Genomic DNA, 18,878 nt, shown 5'->3' with positions numbered 1-18,878 from the left:
CAAGTACTTACATTATGTATTTATAAGTATTTTTTGTTAATACTTATAGTCGTGCCGTGATGGCGTAACGGAACAACGATCTCGCCGCTCATTAGAGAGGCCGTGGGTTTAAATGTACAGTGGACGTCAAATAACCCTGACCCTCTTTCAGTAGAAATTTCATCATCATCATCACCCTATAGCAGTCCACTGCTGGACGTAGGCCTCTCCCAAAGCACGCCACTGGATGCGATCTATAGCTTTCCGTAGAAATGTAGGTACTATCGGTTTATTCCAAAACTATTTAGGGTAATTATTAATTAAGATAGTCTAGTCTCCTAGTCGAACCATATAAATAAATAGTTAAACAATGCAAAATCATGTGATGCTAAAAGCATTTTTGTCAGTCAACCTGCAGAGAGATTTCTTTGACCTCGAATATTGATTTTTATGGTGGATATCAAGATAATAACGGCCACCTGCTTGTTTAGTATAGGTATGGCTTGTCATATATTTAAAAAATTATGTATATTCTCTATGCTATACTAACCTCAAAAAACAAAATTGTTGTTTTTCGAAAAATCCTTCCAGCAAAGTAAGTACCTATAATTTCTAAATGGTAGATAGATATCACAAACACCAGCTAACGATCTAAGCTGTCACCGTAATACGTCATTTTCCCTTTCCCCCTACAGAGATGAGTAGGAACCTGTCGCCAGCGCAGTCGCATCTGCTGATGAGCCTCATGGATGAACACCGCGAGCTGGCTCGTGGTGGCCCCGGGAACCAGAGGGAGAGGGCCAGAGCGAGACTGCTGTGGGAGGATATTGCCAACCAGCTGAACAGCCTCGAAGGAAGCCGTAAGACTGTGGAGCAGTGGCGGAAGGTAGAGTGTAGGACGTAGAAGTAGGAACAGGTTTCGTCGTTTGCAGCTTAGGAAGTCATACCTGTCGTCGCTAGAATCGGCTAGAATGTCTATGACCTAACTAGTAAATATCTGCCCGACCGGTAATTCATGCCGGTTAATATAACTGCATAACTTTTTTCTTCACTCAAGTTCACTCCACAATAATGTAGAAACAGCTAAAAGCTGTTAAGTAATTAATTCGCTTGTGTCTTGTGTGTCACCTCTTACTCCTGCCTGTTTACATTTATCATTTATGGCACTGACCACATCCTTTAAAACATCCTGCAGGATCTTCGGGTTACAGATTAGCATTCAGAGGACCACCACTCATTCTGTCCGTAAACTGTCAAAGCAAGGCAGCTATACAGGTCAACCTTAGCTTAAACTTAATTTCTACTTACAACTCAGCGTGACCAAATGAATTGAACCTCTCAGGTTTGGACAGACAAGAAATACGTGGCCAAGAAGGCGGCAGTAGCCGTGAGGGCGCGGGAGCTGTCGACCGGGGAAGGAGGCCCAGCACCAGCCCTGAAGGTCACAGACCGGGACATCATGATCATGAACATGATGGGAGAGGACTTCGCCCTGCCTGGCCCGAGGGCGCGGGGGCTGGCGGTTCCGCCGCCTGTGGTTAGTGTTTCTGTGTATAGTAGTTGTGACCTGCGGGTCTAATCAAGCTGTACTCTTCAATACCTACATTTTGTTAAAGAGGATTGATAAAGGAAAAGATTTCAGTGTGTATAAAATTGTTTTTTATCGTGAAGATTACGGAATTTTACTGACATGAAACTTAATTTTTATTTTAAAAACAACTTTTTCTCTTTATAATTAAATAATTCGTCTAATTGTTGGAGTTAATCCAGGAATTACACCTGTTTAAATTATACGGCGATAAATAAGTTTTCATTTCAATCAAAACGGTCAATCATGTGCATTATTGGCAATTTCAGCACAAGATAATTCTCATTACTTTTATCTCGCTCGCATTCGATACCTACGATATAGATTGATATAGTTGTGTTTCTTGTCAATAGGTATCTTCTACTGCGGACGGCAAGACAGAAATCGTAACGATTGATGACGACGAAGAGCCTGACGAGACGGCACCCACTTCTCCTGACCCTCTTGACCCAATTGACACACCTGACCCACTTAATTCCTGTCCCAAGACACCACCGCTTGGAACGCCACACCTAGGATCACCCTGTATAGAACCACCAACGGTAAAATATCTCCAGAAGTCATCTAAAAAGCGTCGGGCATCTGTTGGTACTGAAACAAGCAACACAGAGGTGGAACTTCTAAAACGGCTGGTGAGGATCGGGGAAAAACGTCTGAAATTGGATGAACAGAAGTTGATGCTAATGAGGTCGCTAACGCAGTTAGTAAATGGTATGACTGCACAACCACATACAATATTTGAAGAGTTCTGAGTATTTTTAGGCATGCTACTTGTTTTAAGTTAAAATCGCCTCTAGTAGAAGCAGAAATAAGTAGGTAATAGTTTTTGTTTGTCGTTAAGTCTGAATTTTATTTTGTATTAAGATTGGGGCTGAGTTATATCACGCACGCGTTTAATCGCAAGTGAATGTGAGCAGTATGGGGAAGCCGAGTTTTTACTGCATTCGAGTAGTGGCGAGTAAACGCGCATTAGGCGTGGGGAAGTCGCCACCTAGCGGTATACGTGATAAAGTGTGTTATAAAATAAGGACTTGCCACTGATAAAATTCAAGTCCGTATAAAATAAGGACATAGCTGCCTCACTCCGCTTGCCGCAGGCTGGCGCGGGATCAATATGAACGCCGTCGATGATTGGCCACAGGTGTCGGTTCCCACGCATCCTGCTAGCCTAGTACTACTGAGGGTTAGGCAGGGGCTTCAGTGACGAAATAAATGGCAATGTATAGCTCTAAAACCTGCTTTGGTCGAACTTAAATGTATTTTTCGTACGTGATATGGGATGACAAATAAAAAAAGGTTTTAAAGCACTTATATTTTTTTTATTAAAATTATTATAACAAATAATGTACTTACATACATGATTGGTTTCATTAGCTTTATGAATATAATATTTACTTATTTGTTTCGTCAAATTCAATCGCTAACTTAAACTACAAACTAAATTTTAATGTAACTATATTATGTACAAATAAAAGATAAAACAAATAACAAAATGTGGACTGTACTGCATGCAGCATGCCTCAAGCAGTGTTTCAATAAAATTTACTGGCACAGGCCTAAAACATGATTTTTATCATTCCCCATTGGCGCGGAGGAGGCGCCATCTAGCGGTACATGCACCTCACTAGCTCTGCGCCATACAGATTTGTTAAAACCTATACTGAACGGTTTATCAACAGTCGATTCCGTTCAGAAACTTTCAATTTAGTATCTGAGATTAAAAAACAGACTTTAGACCATAACATCTCCGCATCGTAGCCTCAGGGTAGTCATCGTAGTCCACCAACCGGCACTAGGCCAGCGTGGTGGACTAGGCCTAAACCCTTCCTTCATTGGAAGGAGACCCGTGCCCCAGCAGTGGGGACATCATGGGTCGTGATGATGATGTAGCCTCAGGGGTATCATGATCTTTCTCATAGGTAAATTTACGAAACGGTGAAGTTTAGTTAGTCAGTAATCTTCTATTATTGATATTGCTACGTGTGAAACTCATGTAATGATCTTATAGCAACTGTTTTTTGTATATTTACCTATAGCAGCTGGGATCCACAATATTTATGTATGTATTATATGTATATTTGGATAATATTACGTACAGTCCATCTACAAAGTCATGAAAACTTTTTGTCTGCGGGCACCGGTAACTTTCTATGGATTATTTTCGTTGTGTTCGTCAAATATATAAATCTTACGGCCAGCGTTCTATCTGTATACCGAGACCCCAGTTTTTAATAAATGTAACCCTTATTTAAACACAAATAAAAAAGTTATTACCAATCATTATTTTATTTTGGACATGTATTTAATAACTGACAATGACCAAAAGAATTTGCTAAATCGAACACTATACTTTCAATATATTTATTATGTAGGTATAAGTATATATATATGGACTGTACGCTCTGTCTATTTATGTAAAATGTATGTATATAATAAATTGTATATAATAAAAAGTTATGTATTATTTTATTCTCCTTCAATCATAATAAATATATAACAGTTATTTAGAATATTACGCTAGACACTTATAACAGTACTTAATCATTCTCTTTCATGTAGGTCAATGTAGGTATGTTTAATGTAAAACTTGTGACAGGCCAGGGAATATTTGAGGATATACCTATTTGGGAATTTCAGTAGAAATTGGCATGATTTCGTAAATGTATTGTTATTGTCTGCTGTAACTTTATTCTGTAACTTAAAATTAAGTCAGTCTAAACTAATTTTATTTAAATAGAACATGAATCAAGTAATCAAATAAATGGTTTAGCACGATTATGCCAACCTAGTAAAGGCTAGAGAGTGTTACTTGTATTTTAGTTTATTCACAAAATGCGAAAGTTTAAAAGAAATGCCATAGTAAATGTACTTAGAAGCTGATACTACAGACTCTGAACTAAATTCTATAAATACACAGATACGTTATATTTATAACATTCCTCTTTTTCGGTTGGGGGTTAAAAAAATACGAGTGCGAAAACCTTAGAACTCAAAAGAAACCTCCTAATATAGTGATATGATAATAAATGTAAGCTTTTCGTGGCTTTACAGTAAAATAAAGTCAGTGTGGGATAATGCCGTAAATATGAAAAAAATCTACCAATCTAAATAAAAATACTAGTTATTATTCGGTGTTTAAACTAAGTATGACGCTGCCGCCACCTACCGCTAAGAGAAAATGTGATCTGATATAAATTACCATTTTTTAAAGAGAGGTATAGCTAGAATAGCATGTGAGATGCAGTAGGTATTAAGATAGTGAAATTTGGAAAACGTCGATGAGTAGCGTTTGAAATAAAAGGAAGGAAAAGCTTAGGTATTATTATAGTTAGTTAACATAGTTCAGCCCATATATTCTGTAACTTTTTGGGCTTGGTTAAAAATCGGTGATACTTGGAATCAACTTAGCGACTTATTAACAAAAAACACAACCAATCTTTAATGAAAACATATATGGAAGAAGCTTAATAGCATAAGCTTACATTCAGCACAAACGTTTGTGAAGTCAAATTAGTGGGTAAAAAGTTGTTAATTAATAATGCACTAAGTTGACAGCCATTTCATAACAACCAATCCAACTGGGAGTAACTGAATACGGGAGCTGGTTTCTTAATAGTACGTTATCAAACAAAACAACTTTACTGGCATTAGTGGACCCAGCTTAATGCTTGGGTCGACCATCGGTTCTAAATGATGGATATCTTAGGCAAAGGGAAAGTTGTTCTGTTTGGACTTTATCAGAATATGCACGTGGTTTTATACGCGGTAAAATAAGGTATATTTTATTATTGATTTGCTTATCAATTATATAGTATCACATTTTGATACTGCTATGGACTGTTGGCTTTAACTTAAATTATTATACTTAAGGGGCCTACGCATAAACAAAACAACCACTTAATTAATAATAGTGAACAAAGATTACAACACAGGTTTGTACATAGGCCCCTCATGCTGATGAATTGATATTTATCATGTAATTATCCTATATTGATGTTCCTTAATTCCTACAACCAAAGTTTTTTATTCAAATGTGGGTCAATCCAAGGCACGAATACCTAAATAACGACACAAATATTGTTGTATATGTACTGTATGCTATAAACATAGTATGCCTTAATCATTGGTAGCGATTGAGTTAAGCCGCGTACAGACCGGACCAACGAACGCCAATGAACGTTTTTCGTTGACCTTCGTTGCTGCAATCTGCCCTGTATTATGTATGAATAATATCCATCGTTGGGATCACCGTTGGCGTTCGTTGGGCGTTCGTTGGCCCGGTGTGTACGCAGCTTTAGGATTATTGCTAAATACACTCACGAGCAATGAAAAAGTCCCAGTGACAAAAGCACCAAATTAGTCCTAAACGGAAAAGGCTAGCATAATAACAGTTTCTGCAACATAGAAGTACATTTAAAAGCGCATCAGGATATTACGATATTACCAACTAGAACGATAATATTTTGTTAAAATTTTAATTTTTTTTTTTTTTAAAGTGCTTTTTGTTGTTGTTATTTTGACTTTTCCATTGCCAGCGAATATAGAACTACAGTATATAAACTTATTTGTATCTAAAAGTGAATATCTATATTATGTTACAATAGATGTTCTAGGTTTATATTGGCATTACAGTTATACCATCATGTCAAGGTGATTTTTTAGCTGACGAATTTGATTTTATACTTATATATGCTTAAGTATTTTATGTAATGGACGATCACCAAACTCTCATACAACACGAATTTAGAAAGGTCCTACGAACAAAGGACATAGGTGTTACTTTTAGTTATTATTTTAGTTCAGAAGAGGGTACAAAATAATGTAACTTATTAAATGTATAGTGTACAACCAGCTATGCAAACGTTATTTAAACGGGTAAGTATTAAGGTTCACCGTTTTCGTTTTTATTTTTTTTACTTTCCTTCTAAGTAAAGAAAATTTGCAGCAAAAAATCAGATACCTAACTATTTAGCATCTGTAATCCTTAACTATAAATATGTATGCTTACACACACCTCTATCAAGATGATTGGAACAAATTTCAGCAAACTGTAGTTATAATAATAAAGGTATCTTTTTATTATAGCTCTTTCACAACCACCAAATGAGAATTTCACATTTTATAAGCAGTTTACCAAACAACACTAAGGTGTGGGAATACTATCAAATAAATTTTAGTACCTTTTTTGGGTGTAGCAACGCACCGCTGCCTACCCCGCAGATACAGGCGTGAGTGTTTATGTAGAGTTCAATCCATATATTGACTGTATGTTGTATTTTTAGCTGAGTTCATTTAAAGTAGCACTATTATTGTATATTTTTAAATAGCGGTCTAATAATTTGATTTTGTTCATTGCAATATACTTACATAATACAAACCTTTACCTCTTTAAATGTAACATGAGTATAGAAGAAGATAATAATAATTATTATATTTATTCAATTTGACTATTGTTTTCGCTTTATATAACACTCTTGGGAGCATAAACATGATGTGTAAAAATTGTTCTAACTACACAGATATTTTATTGTCTCAAAAAGAATGTCAGAGGGTAAGTTGTACCGTTATTACAACTTCAACAAATAATAACATCCTTATAAATAAACGCAACGGCACGGCAGTGCCCCCACCAAGTCGAGCACAAAAGCGGCACGGCCATACCATCCTTTTCTCGAAGCAATTAAGGCCATTTTCGACCCCCTGTAACTTCGTTGTGGATAAAACTAGAAGACTGAATTTTCACTAACCATGCAGGCATTGTAAAGACACGGTATATTTCAAATTTCATTCAATTTGAACCAGTAGTTTAAGAATTATAATGGGTCAAAGTTTCTTAATTTTCTCACTCGCTCACTCACCGATCATAAAAATTCTAAGGCACTTCTAGCAGACCTAGAAGCTTCAAATATTGGAATATAAGTAGTGTTTGGTGTATGAATCAAGGGAAAACTAAAATATTTGGGGGCACGGTAGTGCCCCCACCAAGTAAATATAGGTGCACGGTAGTGCCCCTGCCAAATCGAGCAAAAAATTCCCGTCATGCAAATTAAATCTGCAAAGGATGGATTACCTACCTACGGACCAAGCACATCAGGCTACCACTTATAGTAAAATTTTCATAATGTACAATGAACAGTGGCGGATTAACCTATAAGCACGACAAGCACGTGCTTGGGGCCCCGGGCCTCCAGGGGCCCCCATCCTCTGCTGCTGTTTCATTTTATACCTACATTTTATTCATCCACAATATGTCCGATGTAATGAGTTTGCTCTTATTAAAGGGCCTACCACACGCGTAAGTATCACCACAGTTTTGCCTGCGCAGGCCGGCTTAAACACGGAATACCGTGCGTGTGGTTGGTAAAGGGCCTACCACACGCGTAATTAGTATCACCACAGTTTTGCCTGCGCAGTGGTGCCACTCTTGAAAGGCAATGTATTGCGTATGTCTTGCGATCCCAACATTTAAAAAATCATAACTTCTCATCAGAGGCGTTTCTCCAAAAAGTAAAAATACCTACTAATTTACGATCAGATCTCCGCGCGGTGCATTTTGCTATAGGTACCTACATTATCCTCCTGAACGCAGCTAGGTAATGCCTATTTGGAGAACCTAGAAATAATAATATAATGCCTACAATTTAGAAGTTAACATGCAAAAAGGCCAAAAATGGCTTTTTCAGCCAAAATCGAAAATAAATTTTAGTTCTAACTAGGTATTTGGTTCTTACTGCTAGCTTCTAAAAAAAGGCCTTATCTTGATGAAAATTTACGTATTTTTACTTTTTGTAAATTGATTTTGAAGAGAAGTTATGACTTTTTTAATGTTGAGTACGCAAGACAGCCGCAATAAATTGCCTTTCAAGAGTATATAGGGGGGCAGGCCGGCTTAAACACGGAATACCGTGCGTGTGGTTGGTAAAGAGCCTAAGTTTGTATCACCATCACCACAGTTTTGCCTGCGCAGGCCGGCTTGTAGGGGAGACCGGGGACAAAAGTAACAGCGGGTAGAAAGTAACAAAGACTCTGTGGACTTTCCCAACAGCCTTAACGTCCCAAGCGACAGCTGGTAGTCAGCATGCGATGCCCCCCGCGCATGATATCATTTTCCGCGCCCGTGCCTCGGTGCAATTTTATTTTAGTGAGCATTTCGTGATTTTACACACCAAAAATATGTTTTTTGGTGTTTATTCATTTAGTGTTTACGTAGAATTAAGATGCCAAGAACCATATGACAATTTTTTCATTGATTCATTATAAGATTGCCTGTCATAAATTGTTTTCGAATAACACGTGCTGTTTTAAAGTTATGTCGCCTGATATTTCAAAAATTGGGATGGGTACAAAAGTAACAGCTCGCGGCAGGACAAAAGTAACGTGTTACTTTCGTAAGTTTGCCATGTCACATTGTACATTTTTATTTTTTGTTGTTTTGATTAGATATTTGTGTCATAATATTGTATATTATGGCACCAATAAAACAACTTCTTATCAGTTAGTCAGTTTAAATGATGGATCTCATTTACAGTTTATATTAATAAGTTTTTTTTAGTTTTTTAAGAAGTTTTCTTAACTAAATAATTTGATTGATTTTTTTGTTCTTTCTTTTGAATCGTATTTATAACATTGGGCAGAATTTATGGGTTGTTACTTTAGACCCATGCCTTGTTACTTTCATCCTGACCATGGGGTCGAAAGTAACGATTTCCCTTTTTTTTGAGGCTTTACAATTGCTAAAATTCGAGATGCATTAAGTAAAGTAATAATGGATATTTATTTGTAGACTATATACTAAAGTTTTTATGTGACTATATTTATTTTATCGTAAATGTTATTAATAACGAGAAATCAGACAGAATCTACAAACTGTTACTTTTGTCCCCGGTCTCCCCTACTGTACATGGAATACTAAGACTTTTTTCTAGTGAAAAAATTCTAGTTGTTTGCAAATATTGAAATTATACCAGTAAGTATAAGAAATAGTTCCTCATTGGGAAACATTGTTTCCAGCTTCCACGCCGACGATTTTGACAAAAATGAGGCTTGCGCGTTCTTAACTGTGCCGTGTGCTCGGCATACCTGCGCAGTTGTAACGGTGGTGATACTTGAGCGTGTCGTAGGCCTTTAAACCAAGCAATTTTTTTTTTAATGATTTACTTCCTTTTTTTCAAGAAAAGTTATAGGACGTTTTAGCTATTGAACTGTTTTGTCACTCTTTGTCAAGGAAAAAATTGTTCTAAATTAGGGGCCTACACAGGCTTTGTGCTTAGGGCCTCCGATGCTCTTAATCCGCCACTGACAATGAACTTTGTGTATTGGAAACTAAGGTGAAATTTAATTAGGGAAATTTGATGCAGTATGAAGTATCAAAGTTACGTTTATTCATTACGTACATTACGTACCCAAAAATAAAGATTCTTGATTCTTATCTGAAGTTTGCGATTTATGTAGGTAGGTACCTACCAAAGGTTCTCGGGTCTTGGATGTGCCCGTAAAATGGCAATAGGCCCGCCCCCTATTACATTGGGACTAACATACACTCTGGCGAAAAGTGGGTGCAGCAATGCACCTCTGCCTACCCCGCAAGGGAGTACATTAGTACAAGGCGTGAGTGCGTGTTTTTGTTTTTTTTGTACCTACCAAACTAAGTTAACGCACCTATGTACCTAGAAGGTACCGAAAAGAAAAAAAGTAGAACTGTCTACAAAATAAAAAAAGAAATGAGATGCCATCAAAAACAATACTTGTCAGGTCATCGCACTAAATAATTTAATTAACACGTGTTTCCATGCGATGGCCGAGTCAATATATTTATATTAAACATTAAAGATTTTTAAGATTGAGATGCGTGCGTGGATAAGACTTGGTATTACATGGATCTCACAACTTTTTACCGTAGAACAACTGAGTTACGAGATTTGGTTTTTTGACAAGTATTGTTTTTGATGGCATTATTATATTATTTAAAAAGCTTGTACAGTTCTCCCATATTAATAATGCGCATGCAAATCTTCGCAAACTGTCGTATTCCCGGAAACACCCGAATCATTGAATCGTAGAGCATTAAACAAAGCACTTGCATTTTGATCCTTGTTCGAAAGAAATAGTAGTCAATATCATGTGACACATAATCGAAAACAATTTGGGCGGTCGGTGGCTGTCACCGATCATTCAAGGGTCTCAAGGTCAAGATCAGTATTACTTTTGTGGAATTATAAAGAGCTGCAATTACACATCGTTCTTGTTATTTTTTTCAAATGTGAATTTAATTTCAACTTTAATTATTTTTGACGATGCCATATTATGAGGCACATTTAAGAATAAAATATACGTCACATTGATAGACTTCACTTTGCCAATAAAGCCACACCCAAAAGACCAAGTTTGTAATTGTAATATTATTGTGAATGATCAGCGCTGTAAATACTTTTCAACTGAGATTTTAATGTAAACATTTTTATTAATGTGAAATAATCAGTGCTGTAAATACTTTTGAACTGAGATTTAATTTTTTTAATATAAACCTGTGTTTGAAATCCATTTCTCCTTATAATATAAACCTTGTGTGATTCAAACCTTCTTTCATCCATCTTTACATCAGCTTCAGTAAGACACTTGAAAAGTACCTACTGTAACATTTTCGAAGTAAATTTTAATATTATGGAATATTATGAATTATCGAATCAAATTTCGTTACTGATAAATCAATTATCTCTTTTAGCACCAATTACATAAGTCTACTAAAATTCCATGAAGAAAATGCAATTAACCACTCTAAATACATAATAGTTTTCTAACGCTCGGGAATACGACCGTTGCCGAACCATGACGAAGATTTCTATGTGCATTATCAATTTTGGGGAACTGTAACTTATTTATATTTATTTATTTATTTATTCTTTTATTGCACAATATACATATGTAATTATGTACAATCAGGTGGACTTAATGCTAAAAGCATTTTCTACCAGTCAACCTGCAGGAGGTACAAGAGCAAATTGTATGGTAGTGCAAAAAAAAAAAAATCAGCAGCTCTTAAATGAACTTTTGTTCTGACACTCTTTTTGAGACACCTAGTGTATAAAATAAATATGTATAAGGTATAATCAGCTGAGTATAATCACTAACAGCGCAAGGCTGGTCGCACGCAATAAATAATTTGTGCTACAACACAAACACGTGTCTCGCAAGATTGAGCTCGAATTCTAGAGTAATTGACACGCTTACACGCGACACATTCGCTATTACCATCGCTATCTAATAATTAGTCTAATTACACAGGTTTATCTCCGGATAGTAATCGTTTGACTCAAACTATTACTATCCGGAAACAAGTATCCCCAATATTCGGGTTACCATCATTTCGGGGTCACCACTTTTGACGTCCCCTATCGAATCTTAATCGAATCCGTTACTCCGTTTTCGGTTCAATCCTGCGAATATTCAGCGCCTTAATCCCGTACTTAAGCAGAGGCTTGTAGGCGAACGCCCACGGGATGAAAAGCAGAAACCCAGAGAAGTACAAACTGGCATACACGCCCATCCACTTATTGTACACCTTCAGATCGAAGGGAACCAAACTCCATCCCATGTAGACGATCGTGTAGAGTTTAAGTAAAGCGTATAGGAGATACTTCCCAGCGGTGTTGTCCCAGACTTTGTGGTAGATTTCGGTGCGGGAGATGATGGGCTCCAGCTCTTTCTCCATGAAGATGATGAGGAATTCGTTGAGGAAGGTGACGTAGTAGCCCGAGCGGGTGCCGTGCCAGACCGCCAGGAACAGCAGAGTGAAGAACTGGCTCGCCTCGCGGTTTCCTGGAGAAGGGAGATGGATTGGTCATTAGTGAAAAGTGGTTGATGGTTCACCGCTCTGCGAATATTAAGTAAATATTGTTTTATGTTTAATTTTATTTACTTATAATGTTTTAAGTATTTCAACATTTGAATTATACTCAAAGACCGCAAGCCTGCGAGACCACAATCAGGAAAAAGTAGCGTGAGCGTCCTTGTGCGTCCTTTAAGGGAGGCCTATATCCAGAAGTGAATGATTTCGGGCAGGTGCTAATTGCTAGTTGATGCATGATTCATTCGTGATTCATGATTCGTTCATGCAGCATGAACCGTCTTCGTGCGTTGATGGTAGTTCCACTGTATCTTGCAAGATGGCGTTATTGTGTGAACCATAATAAAAGAGCCAACTCCAACAAGATTATATCGCGTTGGATCGTCTAGTGGAGTCCCGACAAATTACTGAAACTCACCAAGAAACTTGAGCCGCTTGTAAATATACTCGGCGGCGAAGTGGTTCGTGTTACAGTTGAAGCTCTCGATGTAGTGGTGGAACTTGGTGGCGGTCTCGAAGCGCATCAGGCGGATGTTGTTGCAGCCGTCCCAGGTGTCCTCACTGTCCTTCACGCCGTTGTAGGAGAGGCCGAAGCGAATGCAGGACGCTGTGGGTGGGAGAGAGAAGAGTGGTTAGAGGGAGAAAGGTGGTGGAAAGGTTGTTCGTTTATAGTTAAACGGTTCAATGATGCAAAGTAATGGTAAGAATAGAATAGAATAGAATATATCTTTATGGGTCACCAAAAATTAAAACATACAAAGAGAACTTATAAACTAGGAACAATGAACAATAGGCGGCCTTATCGCTATCTAAAGGTATTCACAGTCATTATTGTTAATATTGAGCATAAATAGTTAACAAGAGGTAGATTGCGAATTCATTGTATTATTAGTTTAGGAAAATTGCCAGTTTCCAATAGAGATCAAACATTCGCATAATTACGTAGTTCTGGTACGTATTTGGTCAATTTATCAAGATTTAAATACAATGTAGGTTATTTAAATCCTGTGTGTAATGACTGCACCACTATTAAAATGTAGTCAAATACGCATAATTCGATTCAAATGACCTACACAAAATTTACTGATTGTGTTACACAACAGTAGGTTTCAAGATTTGTATGATATAGCTTTTAATGTACACACATAGATATAAAAGTATCCAAAATAATATTCTGTACTTAGTTATAAACATATGTAATGATAATGTACACAAATACGTTAAACTTGTAAAAAGGCGTAATCCAATAAAAAACAAACAAATAAAACAACTTGTTAAATAATGTCGTCGATTTTTCTTTTATAATATTCTTTAAGTAAGTATTTTCATAATGAAGTTGAAACATTAAAATCCTTGTATTTAGTGAATCCTAAAACAATAATATCATAATTGTAAAGATACGTAATGTAACCTTCACTGACAGGTGTTATGCAGTTTTCCTTCCTCACGATATTATCCGCTAATAACCTATTATGTAGTTCGCCAAATGTATTTTTCCCACACTAAACTGAATACTTTATTTATAAAATATATGTACTACTATAGTATAGCTAGTACCAAGGGTGCGAAAACGATTCCACTTGCCGTACAGACGTTTATATATCATCATCTAATCATCATCATCAAAGAACCATCTACTACTTGACATAAGCGTTTATGTATTTCAATCGAATTTACTCTAGTGGGCATTACACATTGCACCTATTCTCTTCAACGATACAAAGTATGCAATCAAGGTTGCAGTAACTACGGCTCTATTGCGTTGCCGTAAGGGTAGCGATTGCTTGGCCCCTTGCTTCCTAAGGGACAGGTTATGCTGCAAGCCTCAAATAGCATCCAAGGTCTGAGAAACAACGGGCTGCTGATTGATTGATAAGTTGAAGACACTTCAACTGCAGTTTGCTAACTCGCTGCAATAGGCTAGAAGGCTATGCAACAATGTGAAGTGATTTAGGTACCGTGACCTCTTTAGGACCCTTTAATCCCCTCTATTATGTTTATAAATATAAGAAGATAATACAATAATGTGAAACAAAAAAATATAAAAACAATGATGATGATCATTGTACAAAGAAGCTGTCCCGCTTTGAATTAGAAATTTAGAACATTTTACTAGATAGTTTTTAGGTAGATATAAAAAATAACATACATATACCACTAGTAGCTGAACATCCGATAATTTAAAATGACGCACGCTTTTATCTACCTGCAAGTAATACTTACCTACATTCTGAATACATTTATGAATTTAAATACCTATCTCTGTCGACAGCTAGTAAGTATAATTACAGGACGTACCGTATCTATTAATTCAAAATACTAACTGCCTAAAAATATAAGTAGTTTTGGCGTGAAAGAGTAACAGACAGACAGACAGACACAGTTACTTTCGCATTTATAATATTAGTAAGGATAACTTGATCCATACCCTACCTACATGTCAATATTAAAGGACAGGAATTTTCCGCATATTGACGCCTTTGTTTCTGCAGAGGCGAGTAGGTGACATCCGACCTTCACCCTTCTTACTGACAGGTAGTCGTGATATCTAACACTATAACACTATCAATTTCATCGTAAACTTCTGCCACACCTGCCTGCCCATACTGTTTGTATTGAGCAATGAAGTAATAACATTAGTGCCAATTTCGCCATAGTCGGTTATCTAACCGACCTGTTATCATTCATCAATTATACGTCATCTCCATATAAAATTCATGACAGATGTGTCAAAAGTCAACCACTGCTCCCTGGTTATGCTCTAACTGACAATGGAGAAATTGTCACTTAATATATTATTTAAGTAATTAAATCGAATAATAAGAGAGGACCGATTGTTATGGCTCTACTTGGCATTAGATAGTGTTTACTTTCCTGTGTGGGGCATATGTCCAATAGTGACCGATTATCAGCAGGTGATAATGAACCGAAGGATACTTGACTATGAATGTATTTAATTTTGATGAAACATTCTTATCTAACAAGAAGACGTCTTATCTATCATGTCATATAAATAAACAAAGTGTTCAAATAATTTTGGTACGCCCGTCGCTGGCAAAAAATCTGATATGTTAGTATTATTGTGTTGTAACATTAAACATGGATTATGAAATTCGCGCCCAAATTAAAAGCGGTGTTTTGGTTAAGCAAGCGAAATGGTTTCCTATGGTTTGTTAGTTATGTATGGCAAATAGATAGGTACGCAGTACGCACCAAGTACTTAATTGGTTCTGTCGTATTAGTATGCAAATACATGATTCATGATAATTACATTCGCTTGTGGTCAAAGTACGAAACATAGTATTGTGAGTGGAGCAATTTTAGTTGATTTAACCGGGAGAAATCGCATGTCATAATATTATTTTTATAGTCATAATTATTTTTAATGATATTTTAATTATGACTGTGTAGCTATATTTATAAGAAAGGGTTACACATTTTAAATAATTACATTTTCTGACGGTTACAAACACTTTCCTTTTTGTCGATAGTACTCCCGGTACTTTTGATTGATGATCGCGGAAATCTCATATCCATAATTGGTAGTTAAAATGGTACAAAACAGATATGCTTAGCGCATCAGCATCTGTACTCAGTAATATTGTTTAGGTGGTTAAGGCAAAGCTAGCGATGTTAAGTTTAGCTTGCGAGTCTATCAGTAGAAGCCGTGCAACCATAGGAATAAACAGCTAAGACATTTTGTGTTTTTGTAAATAAATGTAGGTGTTGCAAAAAGATTTTTCATTCGTGAATTTTCAAACCTTGTAGAACCAAAGGTATTACGAATAACCCCCCGAGTCATCCCCTTTCGGCTTAGCATACCCTAACACCCTGTAGAGTGACCCCCTGGTCAGGTTTGAGACGTTGAACCCCAGTTTCATCTTACTCAATTAGATCATAACCAGGGATTAGTTGTTAACTTTTGACACATGGGTCAAGAATTTCGTATGAAGATGAAGTATCTAATCCCTTGTTATGATCTAACCGAGTATGATGAAACTTAGCTTACCTTCGGTGAGCAGCCAGCAGGAGATGTATTTGTAGAGGACGAAGTGCGCCCACAGGCCGCAGTACACATGGCGGTAGAAGATGGACGCCTCCCAGAACTCCGCCGACTGCATGTAGCGAGCGTTGAACACGCCCACTGGAAGGTTGCATGGTTAGTTTGTAATTTAGTAGCAGTAGTAAGGTGTTTGTACACTTTCGAGCGTCACGCTAAGCGTTACTAATTCTGCACAGAACATTCGACACGACGCTCGCTCGATTCTGAAGTCTACCATTACTAGTGCAAATGAGAAATGGTATAAGAGCAACAAGTATGTTGATAAAACAAGAAGTAAAATCTGGTCGTGTAGTACGGGGCGCTATTAAGACGTGACAAAAGTTGTCCGTCGCGCTCGCTCTTGAGACTGCGCGATGTGAGTGAACACGATGCAAAACTCTTGTCACGTCTTAAATGCGCCCCGTACTAGCTCTTCTGGCCCTTGCAGCCGACAGATTCAGTATAGTATAGATCATAATTTCCATAAACTTGGGGTAATAGCTTAAAAACCAATAAACACATAATAATATACAATATTATACAAAAATGTAGTACATATCTATACTTAATCATGACCATGTAGTAAATAAACAAACATTTACCTCCAACTTGGTGAGCAATAACATAAGCCAATCCTTGGATCATCTTTGTCATGGCCTGACCCTCGTACTCCGCAGGGTTCTTGTCCAGCGGGAACTTGTCAGTGATGAAGTCATGGTACCTCTTGAATGAGAATATCGGCCCCACCAGGAAACAGGAGGGGAAGTAGACAAACCCAACCATCTCCGCAAATGACGGCACATTCACCAACGCAGTCTTCTTGTTGTTGGCAGATAGTTCCTTGCCATTCTTCATCTTCTCACCATCCCATAGATCAAAGGACAACGCAATCAGCTTTAGTGTCAGCACACAGTGCGGCATCGTCCATGTGATATCATAGTCTTCAGACTCCGTGCCTATGTAGCCAGCCAACAGATATGTCATGTTAAAGACAAACGTTATAATGCAGTTTATCTTGCCCGGTCCCAGGAACACAGAGGTCAAGTAGATGACCACCACTGGGATCATATTGTGATACAAAGTTGGACCGAAGTTGTACCATGCCATGTCGAGGCCAGTGATTATGAAGTATGGGTTTCTCCATTCAGGGTTTTGACGAATGTGCTTGTGATAAACAATGGCAAGAGGATATCCCATGAGGATGGAGAGGAACAACTTAATGGCCGGGTCCGTGGCTCCGATGGCTGAGGCTATGTATGGGGTAGGGCTGAGGCCGACCCAGCCCAGGAACGACAGAGCTAGACCCCACATGGCTGACTTGAGGCACACCAAGCTCTGAAACAAAAACACATGAATAATCAATGTGATTGTGGCCAAGTCCTGTAATTACATCCTAGGTGTGTAGGGTATTTGTCTGGCAAGCAGGGAGCTGGTGCATCTCTTGGGCAGATATTTGGCCCAATGCAATACTTCATCTTGCAGATTTTAGGAGCTGGTAGCTCTTCAGTTTCTGGTATCTTTTAAAGTAGGTACCTATACAAAGGAGGGCTTATTGCCAAAAAACAATTTCTTCCAACCAACCTTTGATTGGTGGAGAACTATAATCAAATTAAACTAAACAATGATAAATTAGAAAATTTATAACTAACTACATTAAAATAAATCTAAATTTGAATTAAAGTTACACGTCGTCACTACGAAGGTACTTAAACTTTTGTTTCGATGTAACAAACATAACAAAGGAATTTTAGAATGCTATTTAGGTAGGTATTTTATGTTTAATTACGGCTGTGGACGGAGAAAAGAGTGGTTTACTTTTCATTATCATCATGACGATAACGTTTTAATTTAGTTTATAAAACTATCTACAGTTACTACAACATGATAAGAAAATTGCAGTTTTAAAGTGAAATTGTTAAGTAAATATCTAAATTTTATAATAAATAACTTACAAAATATCTGCAGCAAACACAATCTTTATTTTCCGCAGCGAGTATTTTTTTGGGTTGAAGTTGAGTTGAATGATGATGAAAGAGTTGAGTTGAGTTGTCACTTGAAATCTGTGAAATTTTGTAAGATGTCAAAAAGAGCTCACAACTTATGGCCGTTATTATTCTGAGTCACCTGGAATCTGACATCCCATCTGCCGCTATACGGGTTTGTTATCGACGTTGGTAAACTCGTTTAATGCAATGACTTGTCAGTGGTTTAATGTCCGTTCCACTTAATAACAGCGCTGTATTTTTATGGCGAATCTCGATATAATGACGTTTTTTATCGGTGATAACGAAACGTGTAGCGGTAGGACATGTCAGATAAATCTCAGAATAAGCATCTCGCTTAACTGTCGCTTGGACATGAGTGACAATGACAAGCGACAAGACAGATGAGGTTTTTGAAGTTTTTTGCTTCAATCCAAAAGTACT

General features: G+C 37.3%; 2 protein-coding genes across 3 annotated transcripts; one reads left to right on the top strand and one right to left on the bottom strand.

Annotated features, from left to right (window-relative positions):
• Positions 1-223: 223 nt before the first annotated feature.
• LOC105386048 lies at positions 224-3,052 on the top strand. Of its 2 annotated transcripts, none has more exons than XM_048632517.1 (4): positions 224-578; positions 675-865; positions 1,322-1,516; positions 1,921-3,052. In XM_048632517.1, the coding sequence occupies exons 2-4, from the start codon at positions 677-679 to the stop codon at positions 2,317-2,319; spliced, it is 783 nt and encodes a 260-aa protein (XP_048488474.1). In that variant the 5' UTR covers positions 224-578; positions 675-676; the 3' UTR covers positions 2,320-3,052. The 2 variants fall into 2 exon arrangements, with proteins under 2 accessions (XP_048488474.1, XP_011554830.3); XM_011556528.3 differs by having other exon boundaries at positions 225-574.
• Positions 3,053-11,597: 8,545 nt separating this feature from the next.
• On the bottom strand, positions 11,598-18,523 carry LOC105386049 (lysophospholipid acyltransferase 5). The gene is made up of 5 exons (XM_048632830.1): positions 18,405-18,523; positions 17,055-17,787; positions 16,420-16,554; positions 12,829-13,017; positions 11,598-12,382 (listed from the first exon to the last, which is right to left on the bottom strand). The coding sequence occupies exons 2-5, from the start codon at positions 17,761-17,763 to the stop codon at positions 11,979-11,981; spliced, it is 1,437 nt and encodes a 478-aa protein (XP_048488787.1). The 5' UTR covers positions 17,764-17,787; positions 18,405-18,523; the 3' UTR covers positions 11,598-11,978.
• Between the last annotated feature and the right edge of the window lie 355 nt (positions 18,524-18,878).

Source organism: Plutella xylostella, chromosome Z (assembly GCF_932276165.1).
Source record: "Plutella xylostella chromosome Z, ilPluXylo3.1, whole genome shotgun sequence".
Classification (NCBI taxonomy): domain Eukaryota; kingdom Metazoa; phylum Arthropoda; class Insecta; order Lepidoptera; family Plutellidae; genus Plutella; species Plutella xylostella.
The sequence above is the reverse complement of the archived record's forward strand: the minus strand, read 5'-3'. Positions and strand labels throughout refer to the sequence as shown.